The 18,141-nt window shown below is 39.4% G+C and overlaps 1 protein-coding gene and 1 long non-coding RNA gene across 2 annotated transcripts; both read left to right on the top strand.

Annotated features, from left to right (window-relative positions):
- Positions 1 to 4,482: 4,482 nt before the first annotated feature.
- LOC135935987 (E3 ubiquitin-protein ligase UHRF2-like) lies at positions 4,483 to 7,644 on the top strand. The gene is made up of 9 exons (XM_065478642.1): positions 4,483 to 4,587; positions 4,647 to 4,756; positions 4,811 to 4,945; positions 4,997 to 5,190; positions 5,305 to 5,473; positions 6,295 to 6,484; positions 6,816 to 6,989; positions 7,042 to 7,140; positions 7,194 to 7,644. Exons 1-9 carry the CDS (start codon positions 4,483 to 4,485, stop codon positions 7,362 to 7,364), a joined length of 1,347 nt encoding a protein of 448 aa, XP_065334714.1. The 3' UTR covers positions 7,365 to 7,644.
- A 670-nt stretch (positions 7,645 to 8,314) lies between these two features.
- Positions 8,315 to 8,961, top strand: LOC135934990 (uncharacterized). The gene is made up of 3 exons (XR_010574161.1): positions 8,315 to 8,426; positions 8,493 to 8,689; positions 8,747 to 8,961. It is a non-coding gene; the product is annotated as an uncharacterized LOC135934990 (long non-coding RNA).
- The last annotated feature ends 9,180 nt before the right edge of the window (positions 8,962 to 18,141 follow it).

Raw genomic sequence — 18,141 nt, 5'->3', positions numbered from 1 at the left:
TGCAATTAAGCTAGAGAATCGAATTCTTATTTATATTAGTCTTACTTTCGACTGTTGAGAAGAACACAACCGTGTTTCTCATCATAGGGCTGTAGGTAATTCGGCAGGAATTTTCGTTCTTGAAATCTTCGTCATTTTCGTAAAAAAGTGTGTCTATCAGCTCCCCTCTGCATGGCTATAAATAAATTATTTTAATACGAGTCTTGATGATATCTAAATAGAGACTTACACCGAAGTTTATTAATTTGAGACAATCCTCAAAACCAGTCAGCATTTTCAGAGACTCGAATATCTCCGCGGTAGTGAAGCAAACAAAGTCATTCGGGTCTTCTTTCTGGTAGTGGTCAGTGAAGATTTTTCCATCTCTGTCACCGTGAGAAAGAATGTAAAGCATAAACACTGATGGAACATCTGTAAAATCCGTAAAATCGATACGATATAACACATTCTTCGACAAGTGTTTCCTTATTTTACCTGTACAGCCGAATTTTCCTAATATGTTTTCATGATCGGAGAGAAGTTCAAGCAACTCCCCTTTTTCAGGTGCCAACCAACTGCAGAAGTTGCAGTTCCGGTTCACTCTGAAGGTTTTATCCAGATTCTCTACGTCCTGAGCATCCCCTTCCCGAATCCAGGATTCGTCCTTGGCATTTTTAAAGTTGTAGTGAACGACAAGCACGCAGACACTGATGATATGTATTTTAAATTAATATTATATTGAAAAACTTCAACGATGCTTATACTTGTCTGCGTTTTTTCTAGGTTGGTCTTTTGACACGAAATATCCTAGATTTGCTGGCCCCTCAGGCATTTTTTCCGCTGTGAAAAAAAATCAGTGAAAACCACTAGTTACCTCCAAGGTCGTGGATAAATGATTTGTGTCCAGTTCTCGACGGGGGTAAAATTTCAACCTCATGGTTTCTAGGAAATGGGAGCCGCATACCTTTTGGGTGTTATGCCTATTAGGCACCTTTTGGGTCATGACTTGTGAGGGGGTGTGATTGTTCACCTGTCATGCGCAAGACGCATTCAATATATAAAATAGAAGTTATTTTTAACAACATTACATTATTACTTGAAATATGTACATATCCTAACACATCCTTTTGCAAAGCATGGTACCTTTGCTTCGTGCCTTACCTTTTTCTTACCTATTTTGACTTTTGGCCTAATGTAGCACTGTTTTTAAAATCAACAAACACCAAATTTTTCTGCACGCGATTGAATCTAATATTAAAATAGCATATAACTCAATGCAACCAACGATAAGCGGATCATGCAAAATATTTTTCAACGTATCGCACGAAGTTCTTGAATAAAACACACCGCAAATCACGTGTGAGGGTGGCGGATCGCCCATTTTGCTTGTTCCACACGAATAAAACCTTTCGGCTCTTATTAAAAACGCTTTGACCATAATTATGCCATCGCGCTTTTGACAAGTTTTATCCTTGTAGTGGCAAGGTTTATTCTTCTCACTTTGATGGATTTTGCGGTATCAACTCATCATAAATTTCCTATTCTGCACTCTTCAATATTTCCCAGAAAATAATGAAGTGCACAAAAAGAATCTCAACACGGTAGTAAATTGTGAAAAGGCATTTAATTTGGGTGTTCGATCCCAAGCTTAATGATTTTAATCGGTATGATAACATATCCGTCAATCAGCCACGCAGCTGGTCCGCTGACGAGGAAGGGAAAGATTGGAGCAACACGCGCACGAAAAGTCTAAGAGCGGCTCTCAGGGCCGCTCGGCTAATCTTATCTTATCGCAGCAGTCGCGGCATATACGGCAAGCTCTGTGGCTAGATTGTAGACAAAAATATATTTCACGATGATGCATGAAAAATTAAATATGATTTCGAATAATTCTTTCTTTGCATTCTTATTTAATTTAGCCTCGCGATGTCGCGATGCGATCAAAACCCGTTGCCGCAGTAATTATTACGATTGCTTTTCAAGTGACGAATAGAGTAAATTGCAAAGCTACCCTCAAAACAATTGGCTTACCTTACAGTTGATCTCACATTTAGTCTGAGAAGCGAAGGATATTTTCCTGGCAGCTTCCCTCCTAATTTAAAGAGAGAGCAACTCGCCGTCGCCACGCGGAGGAGCAAACTCGCGACTCGCGGCACCGGCTTCTCGTCGCGGTGTGTGCGGAGTGCAGCGGCTGGTTATAGCGATTTGCCTCCCGCCAGAGTAAGACTTTTTATTTTTAAAAAATTGATTCCTCTTTTGGCCGCACAGAGGCAGTAGCGCAGCCAGTCTCGTGCAGCGAACAAAACTTTTATCACCTCGCGCCTATAACATTCCATTAGACACTTTGAATTTCTATTTATACGCGGCAACCTTTAATTAAATTCTTAAAAAAATAATTGTTTCCTTTTTTATACGCTTGGACCGGTATACCCCAAAAATTAAATACCTGGCCGTCGAAGCTAAGAAATAAATAGATATTCCGGTTGAACGTAACTCGTTTTGAAAATTTTTTCATCGAATTACAGTCAGCGGATGGCAAACAATATTTAAATTCGAAAAGCTCTGTGTCAATATTCATGGCAAAAAAAATATGAATTGCATTAATTTTTGCTGCTTTTTTCTCCATTCATTCTACTGAACACTCTGCGACAAGTCCAAAACCTTTATTTGAAATAAAAATACAAAAGAGTTGCGTTCCTTTTTAGTTTAGCCTCCATGCAATCACAACATTTGCACGAATTTAATAAATTAAGGAGTCGGGAAAAAATAAGGCTAACAAAATTTGACTCACCAAATAGTTGAGGCAGCTTTTTGTGCCGTCACAATTGTCAGAGAGAGCAACTCGCCGGTCGCTGCGCGCAACTATAAACACTCGCGACTCGCGGCAGCTGCTTCTCGTTCATGCGTCGTGCGTGCGGTGCGGCTGATTCGCCTCCCGCGAGTTAGAATTTTTATTTGTAGCCAGTGGCCCACCGCGGTTCGGCTCTCCTCGCTGCAAGGTCAACTCTCGCCCGCACTGAGCCAGCAGCTTCCAGTCTCGTGTTTCGTCCACCGGAACAAAATTATTTCAATTACACCCACCGCACATTTTTATTTTTTTATTCGCGGCAATAATTGGAAGTTAATTTCATTTAAAAATTAATTGTTTCCATTTTTTTATGCTTGACCCGGTAAATAAGTGGAAATTATGCCGGTTTGAAGCAAAAATTGAATTAAAAGTTTTTCTGAGAAAAGTTTTTTGATTTAAAAAACTTTTCACGCGAATGGCGAATTTCTCGCTTGAAATTGTTATTGCTCTTTTCATCCGCGCGGATGCGACAGACGCGAGAGAATTTTATCAGCACACGCACGCAGCTAAATGATGAGAGTTGAACTTAAAGAATTTCAAAATGACAAGTTTTTGTCAAAATTCATTGCTTTTCAGTGTTGTTTTTTTTTATTATTATTTACATCAGATTTGAAAACGACTGACTGCACGGAACTAAAAATACATCACAGTTTGTTTTTAATGTATTGAAGATGAGCAGCAGGTTTGGTACCTTATTTTCGCAATATTTTCCTGACGAAGTTCCAGACTGCAACCCTGAAGGCGTGGGGGAGGAATGGCTCGTCCCTTTCTGCTACGTCTTTGCCTCCATTTTTTGTTTTCAAGCTCGCTAGCCTTAGAGATGAATATAATTTATTTGCTGTGTCGCGTTGAATTATTCGAATAATTCGCACAACAAGCAAAATCGCCGGAAAGACCTTCAATGTAGGCATTTTGCGTGACTGTTGAGTTCCGCACGTTGCATATAACTACCAACATTGCTTCAATGATTTGTTTTAAAATTTTAAAATAAATCTCCCCGTTAATTTTATGCAAGCCAGCTATTAGATGGCGCCAGCGTGTATTTATGATTTTCCAAGACGTCCATTCTGCTAATTGTGAGTTGATTGAAACTTGACGAATTAATTGAAAATTGAAAATTATCGAGACAAACCTCAAAGAATTTTTGCAGAACGTGACGTCACAAGAAAAGGTTTTTTAAAGGAGTAAAACACAAAATTTTAAATTAATCCTAAAAATAGCAATAATATCCTCAACTCTAGTTCAAAACCAACTAAAATATATAATTTTGGTTTAATTTAATGAAATTAAAACACTGATATCGTATTTAAATTGAGAAAAATAATTTTCACGATTCAAATCCTTAACTCCTTTTCTTACACCCCTAATGTTTGCGCGCCTTTCCGCCTTTGTCTTTCAGCTTTCAGCTAATTGTAAAAACAAAACAGGACAGCTGCAGCGAGAAATCGACCTGAAAACACGGACTGTCTAGTCGCTGTCAGCAGCAAGGTTACTTATTTTCAGGTCATTAAACTCTCAGGATAAGCAAATACGTCTAAAAAGCACGGATCGCTCGCAAGAAAATTTGTTCCTGCACCTTCTTGTTCATTTCAGCTTCAAATTTTCAGATTTTGTTTTTAATTGTTGACTCGGCTTGAATTTATTTAATTCCTCAGATGAATTACAATTGGAGTGTGCCGTTGCCGTTCTTTGAAGCAGCAAGCAATTGCAGCACCTCCGACGAAACCAAGAGGAACAGCAAGAAAAACTGCTTTTTCGAGGTGGGCGCTTCTTAATTTTGTAAATTTTTCTGCGGAAACTAACCTTGCAATTTGCGCAGGTCGAGGATGCCGTTTTGTGCCAAGACAGGACGAACGGCGAGTGGCACGAGGCCTCCATTGTGGGCGTAACCTCCGAGAAGGAAATGAAATTCAACGTTCGCAACAAACGGTGAGGAATTTTGTTGATTTGCGCAATTTAATAATTAAATTCTGACTCAAAAAGGTCTGGACTGGTGGAGAACTCGGTTGAACTGAAGTTTCTGGCGCCTGGCAGGGGCGTCGAGTTGTCCGCCAAGGAACTGGAAAAGGGCATGTGCCTGCTGGCCTACATGCTCATGCCAAACTGCCACAGGGGCTGGTGACACCTTCAAATGTCAAGGTCGCAAGGGTTCAAATTGGCTCTTTTCAGGTACAAGGTGCTGGTGACCAGGGTGCAGAAAGCGGCGAACATGATTCCGGAGGTGTTCGGAAGGGTGTTGCTCGCTTCGGAGGAAAAAATGGCGGAGCAGCGCGTCTTCTTCTTACACAGCACCTTCAAATTCCCTGATTTGGCGCCGCGCGAGCAGTGGACCAGGCAGGGAATCACGATTACCCTCAGAAAACGTGAGCTAACTATCTGAAAATTTATATATTAGTTAATATTTTACATTAAGCTTGCAGTTTTAGGCATATTCTCCAAATGAAATTAATGAAAAGGGAAAAATCGATTATTTTCAGAGTGCGAGCGGTGCGTGGAGAACCCGAGGTTCAAGTGCCGGGCGTGCAGCTGCGTTTTCTGCGGCGTCAAAGGCGGAGCAAAGCCGCTTATCACGTGCCGCGATTGCGAAAACAAGTGTCACGTGTCCTGTGCCAACGCAGAATCAAAAAATCGCGCCAATGAAAAATGGTGAGTACTGATTCTTACGATTTAATCTCCAGATTATCGGGGAACGCCCCCTTTTTTATTTTTTTCCAAGGTCACGAAGGTTCTATTTAATGCTCATTTTCCCTTGATGGTTCGTTTTCGTTGATTTTGCCGGCTACGCCCCCTTCTGGGCGCGTTTTCAGGTTACTCCCCCTTTTAAATATTTTCCAAGTTCAATGGCGTTCTTGGAAACGCCCCTTTTCCCTCAAAGATTTTTCTTTTCGCTAATTACGCCCATTTGGACATGATTTAAGGTAACGCCCCTTTTAATTTTTTGGTTTCGCCCCTTTTCGACGTTTTTCAGATTAAGCTTCCTTTTGAACTACTTTCCAGTTCGCCATCTTGGTATGATAACCGCGGGTTACGCCCCCTTTTATTGAATTCAACAGCTTCGCTATAATTTTTCAACTGGTTTTTCTGGACACGCCCCTTTCTATTCGCTCTAAGGACCGTCATTGACGAATTTTCTGACCACACCAATCGATTTTTTCCCTCCTAAAAGCACACAGTGCCGATGAACGTATTGTGCGAGAAGTGCGCATGCGTGAGAGCTGGTTTGCGCACTTGCAGAGAGACCGCCTGTACGAATGAATTCTTTGTCCGATCAAGCCAGCTCTCACGCATGCGCACTTCTCGCATCGGTTTTGGCGGGAAAGAAAGTTCGAACGTCGCGCTGGGCTTTCTGGTCGGAAAAAATATCTTTCACATAATTCGACCCTCCGGAATCGATTGGTGTGCCCAGAACCTTCGTCAAAGACCATCTTAAAGTAGAAAACGCCTGAATTTACATTCCGATTGGTTAGGTTGTGCACACGCTGCCACATTGAGGAGGAAGAAACGCGGGCCGTGTTCGCCGACCACTGCCCCGAGAAGAAGCCAAAAAAGCCGAAGATTACTGTCCAGCCTCGCAGTGCGGGCGTCGTGGTGCCAGAAAATCGCCGCGGAAAAGTCCCTGGCGTGACCAGCGGCCAAATCTGGGTCTTCAAGAAGAACGTGAGTCTTTTCAAGTCGGAGAATTTGTTCTTAACTTTGCTGGAACGTGCAAACTAAATTCCTATTTTGCTCTAAGAATTCTCGACGCTGATTGGTTGACGCAGGCGCATGACAGAATCTCCCGCGAAATTCACATAGCGCGCAAGCCGTTGCTAGGCAACCGTTGAAGCTGTTGACGTGCACGTTGCGTCAGCCATTCAGCGTCGAGAAATTTTCAGACAAAGAATTTTCCGATTTTAGTGCGTTTCTTGGCAATTAAATCAACTTTATATGTGTTTAACCATCTATTTGACAATAAGTATCAGACCTTGAGAATAATGCCGATTTCCAGGGTGTCGTCATCGAGAAGCGACTGAAGAGGAAGTTGCCGGTCGAAGAGGTGAAGCCGAAGAAGGAAATGCCGCCCTACGTTCTTCCCCCGTCCATCGAGGGCCTGATCAAAGAAGACGTGGCCAACGACAGAAACTGGAACGACCTGAGTGCCAGCCTCAAGCTCGGCCATCCCGTGAGAATATATTAAAAATTAATCTTCTTGAAAATAATAAAATCCTTTCCAGTACTTCATCGCTGCCCTGGCCAAGAAGTTTCGTTGCTGCGTCTGCAAGAAGGTGGTCAAAGAGCCAATCACCTTGTCCTGCAGCCACAATGCTTGCCTTGTGAGTTGAGAATTTATTTTAAATAAAACTGATGGTATTAATTGTCTTTGTAGCTTTGCTTTGAAATGTCTTCGGAAAAGGCACGCTGCCCCTGCTGCAAGGAAGCTGTCGAGGAGAAGGAAGTGAAGGTCAATCATCTCCTGGACCAGATCCTCAACACCCTTCTGCCAGGGTACAACCCCAAGAAGGCGTCGCCCAAGCTGGTCGAAGCCGAGGAGCAGTGAACAGAGTTCTTTTGTAGTCTTGTTTTAAGTCATCTGTGAATTGAATATTAGTCAAATGCCAGTTTGCTGGAATATTTTATAAAGAGGAAGGATATTGTGATGACTTTTGACATTCCATTAATTCAAGGATCTTTCTCATCAAATTAGAATTTCTTTTATTGTTGTTTAAAATAGCTGATAGTTGTATCAAATAAACTGACTTTTATTTGCGAATTATACAGTTTTAATTATAAATGAAATGATGATTATGCCTGTAGACTCCGAAATTGTTAAGCAAATTTAATTCGCGATTTAATCACTATGGTTTTTACCTTTAAAATTACCAGGAAAAGAGACTTTGATCCTACAATTTTAGGATTCGGATTGGGAGTTTGCAGAGAAACAGCGTTATTAACGATTGGAAAAGTTTATTTCTCAATTCCAAACTACGAAAAATAATTCAAATATCAAGTCCGTATACATTCAAAGCAAAATAACTATAGTAAGTCGATTAAGTATTTTATTTCCAAATGTTAAGATTTTTAAAATGCTACTTAGAAAATAAAAACATTGAGTGAAATTCCAAGTAATTTGATTTATTCATGCCAAAATAAACCCTTACAAGTAATACACCAGAATAGAGAAGCCACACAAAACGAGTACAATTTGAATTAAGCCGTCTGGATAATTACTACCATTGAAAAAATCGTTTCTTGACAATTCGTACTGCTTTGAATTCGCGATGCTCGATCGTAAAACTCGATTAGCTTTGCGCGAATAAAGGCTTTAATTTGATAATGACTCAATATATACAACTGGAGCAATTTCGTTGAAAAAAGGTTATATTGTAAACCTGCTCAGTTCCCAGTGAAGAGACTGCAAATAACCTCAAGATCATCAAGGCTGCATGAATAACCAAATAGCAGAATTTCCGATGTCCAACTCAGACAATTTGGCGTCCTCAAAGTGCATGGTGGTTGAACCGATCAAAGTCGTTCAAGGACTGGGCGATGAAATCTATCCGGGCTAATTTGCATGCATTCACGCATATTCAAAGAGGAAAATGCATCCAAAACAAATTGTGTATGTATATTTGGCATTGCGTAGAATTCCAAAAACAGAGGTATATATAATTGCTTTAAATTTCAGCGCCAGAGCTGAGGGATGAACTGCTGCAGGAGCTGCAGAGGAGCACACGTCGTGAAGATGTCAAAACTGAAGAGGATTTAGTCAGCATGACGCACACTGCGTTGGTGTTGATGAGCACCGCGACAAAAAAACTTGATTTGCATCATCTCATGTCATTTGAACGTTGCAATATTGATTCTCCACTCGAATTCATCGAGGTAGAATAACAAATAAACCGCAAGATACGACCGATTAATCACAAGAATTTTCCACAGGTTCTCAGGGTGGTCACAATTTCTGCTCCAAACGTCCGGCAGCTGATAGTAGCCTTTGATGACCTCGCAGATTGTTTGAACAATGGTTTCATCCGAAACACGTTCATACATCATTAAAGCTCTCTGAAGGACCTGAGAATCTTAAAGGTCGTTGGATGCGATGGCACTTCTGTGGATATTTCGCTGCTCTATGAAAAACTTCCCAACTTGCTTGTCGTTAGCGCACCTAATGTCCGAGATGGATTTGAATTCCCAATCAAAAAGAGCTTTCGCAAGTTTGACCCATACTTGAGCAAAAAAGGGTCAATTGAATCTCCCGGCCCCATCAGGTTGAGGGTCAGACCCTCGAGTGTGCTAGCATTCAGTGTTTCCATATCTTTGATCCACGAATCGGAGGATCGGTTAGTCTAAAAGTTGAAACTATTAGAAATAAACTGACGAAATTAAATGAAGGAGAAAATACCTCTAGGTGCCGGATGCTGGAGAGATCAATATTTGTGGATTTGTCCAAGTTCCAGTCATATGAAAAAAGTTTTCGCTTTCTTGGAGCTTGGTCGTCCTCAAGAAAGTCTTCCAACGTGAGACCGTAATTCCTGACGTCACCGACGATGTCCAGATGCGGTAGAACTTTCCAAATCTTTTCTTTAGTGGTCCGCGACGTGCAATATTCGAGGAGACTAAGATGTCCAAAAGTTTGTACGATTTCATCCTCAGTCATGTCCTCATCGGCATAATAGGACACGCTAAGAGCCCGCAAATTGGACAGTTCTCTGCAAAACAGGGGAAACTCCTCCAGACGAAAAGCGTGTCCGTCTATCTGTATGATTCTTAATTCCTTCAGAGATTTTAGATGACTCATAATCGCGTTTTTATAAGCATTATTGGCGAAACTTCGCTTGATCTCCGTAATGTTCATTTTCAATTGCCGGATGTTGGGAGCAGCAATAGAGACCATCATCAGGACCTATAAGAAATCCTTTTCAAGAAACGAAATCGGGGTGTTATTCCTTGCTTTTTTACCTCGTTGAATTCGTACACGGAATTTTGATCACGAGGATCACTCACGAGGATAAAAAGACATGAGGACATCCAAATCAAGTTTCTTTGTCCTGGTGTTCATCAAAGCCAACACAGACCGCTTGATGCTCATGAACTCTTCAATTGTTTCTATTTGTCCAGGACGCCTTGTCCTGAGCAGCTCCTGCAGCACGACGTCCCTCATCTCTGGGGCTGAAACAGAAAACTCTTTTTATTCCTTTGTTCTTAATATTGCGAAATGCCGTATGCTTACACAATTTGGATTGGATGTAGTTAACTCCCTCTACTTTAATGTATCGAGACAAGTTCCTTATGACAGTTCTCCTCGCCAAATCCTTGATTTTCTTTGATTTTTGCAACAGAAACTTGGATTTCTTTTTTAGTGCAGCGATTTCCATTTCGTTTCCAACCTGTGGAGATTGATTTCATTTTATTTCTCTAAAACAGAAATATGTATTTATCAAAGGGATCGATTATTCGCACAAATTATAAGGTGCCAAATATGACTGCAGGTCACTATATCATAGCCTGAATTCACTTCGCAAGATTCAAAAATTGCTTTCACTGACGAAATTGTTTGATATGAAAATGCAGACAACAAACACTCCACGTGCGTGTTCTAAAAGATATTCTCAAATCGCCGGAAATTTGAATTGTTCCTGCAGTAGCGATTTCTGGGCAATTTCAACAAACGGAACACTAAATAAATAGTTCCTAAAATACGCAGGAGGTTGCTTTTCTCACCTTGATTTCGAGGATTTTTCTGAGAGATGAATTGGTGCTTCTTTGCTTCACTCGGCTACCAAATGGTTAGACGAAAACACATGTGTTTTGAAATGATGCCTCATAAAATTTGGTTATAATATCGATTTAGTTACTGAAAATTATATCGATACTTTTTTTTAAATTGCATACAACGCTGGTGGATTACGGCAACGCAAACTTGGACGATAATGGCGACGCTGGGCATAAGGCTTGCATTGTACACTGTTTCAAAAAATATTGCCCTAACCCGCTTGATTAACTGGCAATATTTTGAAATAACATACTCGATAACTATCGATATTCCAAAACATTTAACCATAACAGAGCAGTGAGAATAGCGCCACTCCGTGAACGGTTTTAGAATAAGAAACTACGAGCAAGAACCTTTCAAAGCAGTGAGATCAGCGCCACTTCATGGAGGGTGTTCACTGCAGAATTTATTCAATTTTCGTCATGAGCAGCTGGTGACAATGTAATAAGATTCGCGGGAAATTCAAATTTAGTTGAGACTGTCTTTTGTTCGACACCAAAATTTATGTTTTCATTCCAAAATAACTAGCAATTAAAGTGTAAATAGGAACAACAATATTTTAAATTAAAAACCTTTTCTCATACACGTATTTTTAATGTTATGTTATTAATTTAAATTGATTCTTATGGCTAGATAGTTATTGCCGGTTATTGCAAATAAAAATTATTCATATTTTATATCCTACCCTGCCGCAGATCATCGGAGTTATCTATAAAGAAAGCTTTGATGGAAAATAAAAAAGCAAACAGTGAACTTTTGTCTTTTGATCATATTTATTGCTACTAATTTTATCTGGTCCAGTAATCCTTATTGAATGACACATTTAATTCTAATCCCTCATTTCCATCTTCTTCTCATCGACACACTTGAATGTAAATTTTCAAAATTAGTTTAATTCAAAAGATTTCAATATCTCGAAAAGATTTGTGTCCTCTTTTATGGCTTCATACAAGCCACGGTTTTCTAAAAACTTCGCAAAATATCTTGAAGGCGTTGATTCCGCAAAGAGCTTGGAACTGAAGATGCAATACTCGTATGACAATTTTAAGTTTTCAAGCTCTGGGAGAACCGCGGCCGCATTCTTCACTAATGCCGTTATTTCCTTGTAGACTCGTATTGATGAAGATGCACTTATCTCCAATTGCAGAGACCTCAAGGAGGAAAGGATCTTGTTTTCGATTATCAAATATTTCACCTGTTGCAGATCTAGGAGATTGTATATCCAGGTGTCGATCTTCAATTTCTGCAGGTTTGGAGCAGCAGACAAAACGTTGGTTAGGCTGATCCTGTTGTAATAAATTTCAATGAAATATTTATTAAAAAAACCTTTTGAAAATCTACATACCCATATGTGTCTTCCCAAACTAATTCTTCCAAATGTGAGAAATTTGCTGGTTGAGAGATTTCATTGAATTTCAATGATTTCATTTGGAGTACTTTCAACTTGGGACATAGTTCAGAAACTCGGTTGAGTTGAACACTTGGAAAACCAGATCCGCTAATGGAAAGCCATCGAAGGTTTGCTCCAAATTTGAGCAAAATGTCTTCAACTGGTTTTGGATTGTCCAGTAAGAAAAGGCTCAGACTCTCAAGTGTGATTGGCCCCTTCGGGATCTTTTCAAACTTGTTCCAGCTCCGTTCGGTACACATAAACTGAATTTCATAAGATTAATTTAATACAAAAAGACATTCAAAAAATGATTAATTACCTTCAAATGTCTGATGCCGGAGAAATCTGCATCGGCACAAACATTAAAATTCAAAGAGTAAGGCTCGAAATCGAGGTATTTTCTCTGTCTTGCTTGGGGATTTCCGTCTTCAACGAAATCTTCCAAATTGAGTCCATTTCCTCCGACGTTCGGGACGATGTCCAAATTAGGCAGAACCTTCCAAATCTGGAACTCTGCTTCCCACGTCAAGTAACCACATTCGAGCAGTGCCAGGTGTCCAAAAGAGTTTTTGATTTCTTCCTCGGACATCTTGCTCATGTCGAAATCTATCTCTCCCGCGCTAAGTACACGCAAATCGGGAAGTTTCTTGCACAACAGCGGAACGTCAACTTTTTGAGGAGAGCCATCAACGATCTCTAAGATTCTTAATTTCTTCAGGAAACTTAGATAACGAATACACGCTTCTCGGGTGAAATCCGTGCTGAAACAATCCACGAGGTTCTTTATGTTTATTTTCAAGTGCTGGACATTTGGAGCAGCAATCGAGAACATCATGAGAACCTATAGAAAATTCGTTTGACTAGTCACAATCGAGGTTGACGCGTTTATGAGATATTTTACCAGGTAGAACTCATCCTTGGTAGTTAACTGTCTTGGATAAAAAGACATGAGGTAATCCAAATCGAGTATTTTGGTCCTGGTGTTCATCAAAACACACAAAGAGCGCTTCTTGTTGTCGTAAACGTCCATGGCATTTGTTTCAACAGGGCTACTCCTCAGCAGCTGCAGCTCCTGGAGCATGACATCCCTCAGCTCTGGAGCTGAAATTTATAGCATTTGCCTTTTAATCAATTTAACGGAAATCTATTAATACATACACAAATTTTTTAGCAAATAATTCCCTCCTTGTTTTATAATTAGTTCATCCAGGTTACTCAGGATAGTTTGCATTGTAAGATTCTTCAACTTCTTTAATCCCAGCAACCGGGATTTGGTTTTCAATACAAGATTGGCGTCTTCCATCCTGTGCTCGACCTGCGAGGAATGGTTATATTTTATTGGTTTTGTGGTTTTTACTTTAATACAGTGCAAATAAAGTCTGCATGTTGCTGTCAAAGGACGAAAACGCACTTTCCTGTTTAAATAAAACTTTGGGCTTTGCCACGAAACAAACATACGCGTACGTGCAGGAATTTACCAGAATATGTCATATTCTTACCATACAAGGAGGCAATTATCAACGGTAATCACCGATATTTACCTATGTGATTTTTGCGACACTTTCAACTCCTAAATCTTGTACTGTGATAAATATTTCACATTTCTGGAAAACATCGAAATTACTTAGGACAGCTTTCATTGCCCAATCCTTTAACGTCTTTAATCGCGTCAACCGGATTTTGGTAATCCGTACAAGAGTAGCGTCATCCATATTGACTCTGACCTGTGAAGGTTTGTTTTGTACTATTTTTCAGTAACAAAAATATTAATCAAAGTTTCACTATTCGCGAACGTTGTAAGATGCGAAATATGACTGCAGGACACGTACTATACCATAGGCTGAAATTATTTCGCACGATTAAAATAAAGTTAGGAATTGAAAAATCGCTTGCTATGGAAATTCAGACAAGAAACAGTACATGTATGCGTGTGCTATAAGAATAAATCGCGGTAGATTTGAAGAATTCCTGCTGAATCTTGCCGGCAGTAGCGATTTCTTGGCGTTAAAACCAAACGGACCACTAAATAATTCCTAATATACGCAGTAGGTTGCTTTACTCACCTTGATTTCGAGGATTTTGCTGAGAGATACAATGGTCTTTTCTTTGCTTCACTCGACTTCAATATAGTTAGAAGTAAACACGTGTTTTGAAATATAATTCCTCTTACAATTCGGTATTGAATATCGATTAAAATACTGACAATTCAATATTTTTTTCACACATTGGGGTGGATTACGGCAACGCCAACTTGAAAGAAAATGGCAACGCTGGGCATAGGGCTATCATTGTACAGTGTTTCAAGCTCGAGCCAAAAAACAGTTCCGTAACCCGCCCCATTAGCTAGCAATATTTTGAAATGATATAGTCGATAAGTATTATCGATATTAAAAAACATTCAACCATAACAGAGCAGTGAGAATAGCGCCACTCCGTGAACGGTGTTAGAATAAGAAACTACGAGCAAGAACCTTTCAAAGCCGTGAGATCAGCGCCACTTCATGGAGGGTGATCACTGCAGAAATTACTCAATTTTCGTCATGAGCAGCTCGCGGGAAATTTAAATTGAGTCGAGACTGTCTTTTGTTCGGTACCAAAATTTATGTTTATTTTGTTTAATTCCAAAATAACTAGCAATTAAACTGTAAACAGGAACCAATAATTTTTAAAATTAAAAAACTATTTCTCAAGCACGTATTTTTAATGCAATGTTAATAATTTAAATTTCATATGGCTAGATAATTATTGCAAATAAAAGTATACATATTTTATTTCTCATCATTACTTCAGCATCAGTCGTGACTATGTTATAAGTTTTATTAAGAAAACTATCCTTTTTAAATCGAATTTAAAATCTTTGTTCCTCGATTATGTCTTCTGCCGTCTGCCTAACCATTGTTTTTTAAGAACACGCCTCAGAAAATTTCCGCGATGCTCACAAAACTCAGTGGGCTATTCATGAAAGAAAAATCTTCGATTTAGCCATTCATGGAAGATTTGCGGACGCACCCCTCACAATTGTTGCAACTATTCTTTTGAAGATGTTTTAGGCGACTACTATAGCATTTTCACGGCGCGGCTCATCTTCGAATTCCAGTTAGATTGGATGTTTTAAATTTTCTGTGACCTCTGCTTCTGGCGCCGAGCTGCAGGGTCAGTTTTAGCACTCTCCTCTCCTTCCATTCGTGCCTTGGAGAGTTTTTGTCTCCTGTATAAAACTCACATTAAAATTAATTGCATAATATCTGCGATAACAAGAGACTTACCAGGCTGAAAGACATTGCCCGCATAAATATTTTTCTGCGAGCTTTTCATCTAGCTTCCTATCACAGTACGTGCAGTACCAAGTAGACTTAGGAAATGACTTATTCATTTTGGAATTCAGCATTGCAAAACTGTACTTTGATGATTGGTATCTGCCGATTCGGTTTCTCCTATAGAGCTCAGGGTTCAAACTATGCGATATCCTGGCAGACACTGCGTTGGTCTCATCTCAGGTGCCAGATGTTTTTATATTGCATTTCCCGCATTTAAGATTTAAAAATTCTCGCCATCTGCTAGCGGCTTGTTGTAGCACTCAATATTTCAGTACGTTCAGCAGTGATCACAATCTATGAAGTGGCGCTGATCCTTCAGTTTTTGGAGGTTACAAGTGTATTGGCCTGGCTGACATGTTATCTTTATTCTTAAAATCCATTGACGTCAGATAATCTATTAATTAGAATACTCAGGGCGTTGAGGACGGGGCTAAACATACCTGAAATACATGGTGGTTAGAGCTTATCCTCTATTTATTAAATCACGCCCAAATAGTTAGAGCAAATACGAAATACGACTGATTTAAAACTCCAGGGCATCTCTGACGTCTTTTATGTCTAAACAAAAGAAATAAAAACAAATAGTGACCAGGAGCCTATCACCTTGTCATCTTTCAAAGCGGTGATGTTACCGCCACTCTGTGAATGGTGTCAGTTTTGGAAACTAAAATAGTGTAAAGTCACGTTGGCAATCCTGATCCACAGCTGATGGCAAGAATTTCGTTATAAAAAGAATTGTATATCTAATAAATCAAGTGGAAAAAAGCAATTATTTTAAACATTAATTCCTTAAAACCGTTCTTCGTGCAAATCAACACAACTTTAAGGAAAGCTGCCACTTTAAAAAGCGTTGACAGCAAATAAAGCAGTGAATGAGTGAATTTATGACCACACACTTATTGCCACTAATTTTATCTGGTACAGCAATCGTTTATTTCTCCTTCTCATCGACACTATTAAACGTACGATTAAATTTAAAAATTTGTTTAGTTCGAAATATTTTATGGTCTCGATGAGAATTTGTAAACAATTACGAACACTTAAATTCCTATTTATGGCTACGAGTGTGCAACTGAAGGTTTTTAAGAAAACCTGAAAGATTCAGGTATTTAGGATCATTTCAGGTTGTCAATTGTAATTGTTGTAAATTGATTTTATAGTAAATAAATATTGCTTTAATTTTTGAGTGTCCTGACTATAATTAAACAAAATTATATTATTTAACAAGATGCGAGTAGGAGTAGAGGCAGAAGATTTTGGTCCTTAGACTGATTGCTGCATTTCAAATTTAAAATTCCCGCCTGCGCTGCTTCCTGAATCACTCCGGTCAAGTAATTTCGGCAGGGAACACCAGAAGGCGCTGGTTGCACTGCTTCAAGGGGTGTTACAAGAGTATTGGCCTGGCAGCCATGTCTTAATTCGAAAACGAGTGACGTCAGATACCACATATACCATTTTTCTACAGGGCTTTTAGGGTGGGGAAATTCAATTCTGAAAGTCATGGCTGAGAGAGCTTATCGTTTTTTCTCAATAAAGCAGGCAGTGTTTGTTTTCTTCGAAACCCAAAAACCGTTAGGACGTCGAAGGGTGCAGTCAAGAAAAGATTTTTCTTAGCCAAAACCTCAACATCAGGTGAGTTTAGAAAGTATTTAGCCAATATGCAGTCGATAATGCCTTAAACTCAGGTTCGCTTTGAATTATTCCAATCCATAGACATTTGAGAATATTTCCTAGACCAAATATTAATTGGCTATAGTATTGAATCTGTAACGGCCATGGCCAGAATCTCATAAATTGGCAATTTCATTAACATTTCAAATAGTGAAACCTATAAAGAAAATTTTATTTCATGATAAATTTACCAGAATCGATCCCCGCAGGTCGGACACAGTATGAATAACGCCACCCTTTTAAGGAAAGCCAAACTCCGGTTGCGGCGATCAAAGCAGTTGAAGGATTGGACGATGGAAGCTGTCATGAGTAACTTGGATGCATACTCGCAAAAACAAAATGGAAGTTACATCAAATCCAAATTGTGTATGACATAGAAATTCCGTTAAATTCAGTAATTTAAGAGATATTTAGAGAGACAAATAATTTCCATTTCAGCGCCAGATATGAGAGACAAAGTGCTGCAGGAGCTGCTGAGGACAAGGCGTCCTGGGCAAACCATAACCATCGAGGAATTCAACAGCATGAAGCGGTGTGTGTTGGTTTTGATGAACACCATAACAAAAGAACTTGATTTGGATGCCCTCATGACATTTCACCCTGACAATAAATACTTTCCTACACGAGAAATATTCAACCAGGTTGAGCAACAAATATAAAAATTTAGAACTATAGCTAACTCCCATTCAAAAGGATTTTCTACAGGTTCTGAAGATGGTGCCAATTGATGCTCCAAGCGTTTTCCATTTGAAAATACCTCAAACATCTAATTCATTAACACATTTAATTGGTCAATTAAGCTCTCTGAAGGAATTAAGAATCTTAGAGATTGTCGGATTCTTCTGTTTTGACTTGGATTATGCGCCGTTGTGTGGAAAACTTTCCAATCTGCAGGTTTTTAGCGTGAATTGTACCAATTTTTATACCAAAAATATGTCTGAGGAGCAAATCAAATCTTCATTTGGACATCTCAGACTACTGGTAGGAAAATTTACGCATGAAACAAGATGCAGCATTTGGAAGGTTCTCCCACAGTTGGACATAGTTGATAACCCCAAAAGAATGGGCCTCACTTTGGAAGATTTCGTCGAGGATGACCAATTCCCAAGAACACGAAAATATTTCAACCACGAAGAACACAACTACTCTTTTTGTCCTGCTCCTCCAGAATTCCCCATGCTCC

Source organism: Cloeon dipterum, chromosome 2, assembly GCF_949628265.1.
Source record: "Cloeon dipterum chromosome 2, ieCloDipt1.1, whole genome shotgun sequence".
NCBI classification, from domain to species: domain Eukaryota; kingdom Metazoa; phylum Arthropoda; class Insecta; order Ephemeroptera; family Baetidae; genus Cloeon; species Cloeon dipterum.
Note: the sequence above shows the minus strand (reverse complement) of the source record. Positions and strands in the feature narration are given on the sequence as shown.